At 33.8% G+C, this 2624-nt stretch overlaps 1 protein-coding gene across 1 annotated transcript in view; it reads left to right on the top strand.

Moving 5' to 3' along the window:
* The window catches only part of LOC106868914 (deleted in lung and esophageal cancer protein 1), a 37787-nt gene that overhangs the window by 11364 nt on the left and 23799 nt on the right, over nt 1–2624 (top strand). The window contains exon 5 of the mRNA XM_014914376.1: nt 1710–1863. Coding sequence (XP_014769862.1) covers nt 1710–1863 — 154 coding nt within the window. The remainder of the gene's footprint in view (nt 1–1709; nt 1864–2624) is intronic.

Here is a 2624-nt window from a genome sequence, read left to right as displayed (position 1 = left end):
AAAAATAAAACTACTGAATAATAATAATAACGGTATATAATATTGGATATGAAGGCAGGCCATATTTAAATATCAAATATTAAAGTTATAAGTAGTGGCTGGAATTTTGCCATTAAAATCTAGGCACAACTTAGTATGGATTAATTATAATGAAGAGTTATTTATAACTTGTAGTACAGTACAGTACAATATAGTGTGTTATTAGATCTTAAAGCAGGCTATATAACTTGACAATAATAATTGTGGGTCTTGAATAAAATACTAGAGATAGGATGGCACACTGTGGATCTCCATTAAGGTGAGAATTGTTTATAATTTATAATATGGAGTCCATAGAATATAATAATTATAGCAGACAATATTAATATGTTAAAATATAAATTAAATATAACACATGTGGGTTTTGAAAAAATTCCTAGAAGTAATTATTCCTATTGCAATTGAATTTTTTTTTTTTTTTTTATGGCTCATATTTCATGGTAATATGTAGTATAATATTGGATTTTAAGGCAGGCATATCAATGTAAAATTTGTCAATAGTAATTGTGGCTTTCCAGTGGCCCCTAAGATAATTTATATGTCTTGAATAATTAATAATAAATAAGAGAAATTTTAGTGATTATTGGTAGTGGTGTAATAGTCATAGAATATGGCAAGGAGTTACCTCCCCTATTGCAAGTAAGCATATGTAAACAGAAAGGATTTCATATTTGACCGATAACGTTAAAAAGAGTGTGGTATAGATTAAAATTTTAAATTTGATTTTGTTCGATTAATTCATTATGTGTTTTTTTTTTGTTCTAATGAAAATTATTCCTGATGACGTGTACGACAACTAATATATTTGACTTATTTTAATGGTTATTGGATGAATACATGGCTATATTAAACTTCAGTGTTGAATCTCTTTATTAAATGTATAAATTTGAAACTTTGTATATATATATATATATATATATGTATATATGCATGTATGTATATATGCATGTATATATATGTGTGTATGTATGTATATATTCACACACACATATATGTATGTATGTATATATATATATGCATATATATATATATATGCATGTATATATGTATGCGTGTATATGTATATATGTATGTGTGTGTGTGTATATATATATATATATATATGTGTGTGTGTGTGTGTTTGTGTGTGTGGCAGATACCATGTGTCACGCAAATAGGCACCCATTCCAGTGACACATAGATGCACCCCGGTGTCATGCAAATGGCACATAAAAGCACCTATTACATTCTCAGAGTGGTTGTCATTAGGAAGGGCGTCCAGCCATAGAAACCATGCCAAATCAGACTGGAGTCTGGTACAGCCTTTCCGCATGCCAGCCCAGTCGAACCATCCAACCCATGCCAGCATGGACAAAGGACGTTAAATGATGATGAGGATGAATGTATATATACATACATACGTACGTACGTATGTATTTATGTATGAATGTATGTGTGTGTATGCATATATGTATGTATGTATGTATTCTGCATATTCATGTGCTGTGTGTACAGACATTAAAGATGATGATGATGATGATGGTGTGTGTGTGTGTGTGTGCATATATATGTGTGTGTGTGCATATATATGTGTGTGTGTGTATGTATGTTTGTGAATCCACTACCTTCTCGTTCCAATAAAAAATGGAAACGTCTGCCATTTATTCTTTTCCCCTGTTCAATTTTGCCAGTATTGTTGCTGTCCGTGGAGAGGTGGAAGTGCCGTATGTTGTACTGGAATCTTGTCAGTTGGATATGGGTGCCATTTCCTGTGGCATTCAAACCAGATTCAGTGTGTCTCTCATTAATAATTCCTATGTAGAAGCACAATATGAATGGCTGAAGGTGAGCAGCAATTCTTTGCCATTGGCAGAGACAACAAAAAAGATTCCTATTTTTCTGCTTTACTGTCTTCCTTACTTCCTTCCTTCTTATTTTCCTTCCTTCCTTCCTATTTACTTCCTTTCTTCCTTCCTTCCTTCCTCTTTCCTTCCTTCCTTCCTTCCTTCCTTCCAATTTTCCTTCCTTCCTTCCTTCCTCTTTCCTTCCTTCCTTCCTTCCTTCCTTCCTTTATTTCTCCATTTGTTTCTTCCTTCTTTCTTATTCTCCTTCATTCTTCCCCTCTTCTTCATCATCTTTCATATTGTCATTGTCTTTTTTTTTTTACCCTCTTTAGTGTCACTTTCTGCGTTGTCTTCATCATCATCATCATCGTCAATTTCGTTCTCTTTGTTGTCATTTGCTCTCGTTATCTCATTCATTGTCATTTTCATCATATTCACTGGTATTTATCATCCTTCTCTTAGACATTTCACTTCCCATTATTACAATCTTCGTTAGTGGAACCATTGCCTGTCTCATTCATTAAATTCTGTCTTCGATGATCAAAGACATGAAGCTCAGAACTACAGAGCATCAATTAGCAGAACACCATTGCATTCTATTCTTAAGTTCTCTCTTTCTTTCTCCTTTTTATATTAAACCCACACACACACACACACTTTCTATCTCTCTCACACACACACACTTTCTATCTTGACCCCCTCACACACACACACACTTTCTCCCTCCTCTCTCTCCTCCCCTCTCCCCTCTCTCTCCTCCCC

Source organism: Octopus bimaculoides, chromosome 27, assembly GCF_001194135.2.
Source record: "Octopus bimaculoides isolate UCB-OBI-ISO-001 chromosome 27, ASM119413v2, whole genome shotgun sequence".
NCBI lineage: Eukaryota > Metazoa > Mollusca > Cephalopoda > Octopoda > Octopodidae > Octopus > Octopus bimaculoides.
This window is presented reverse-complemented; position numbering and strand designations above follow the sequence as displayed.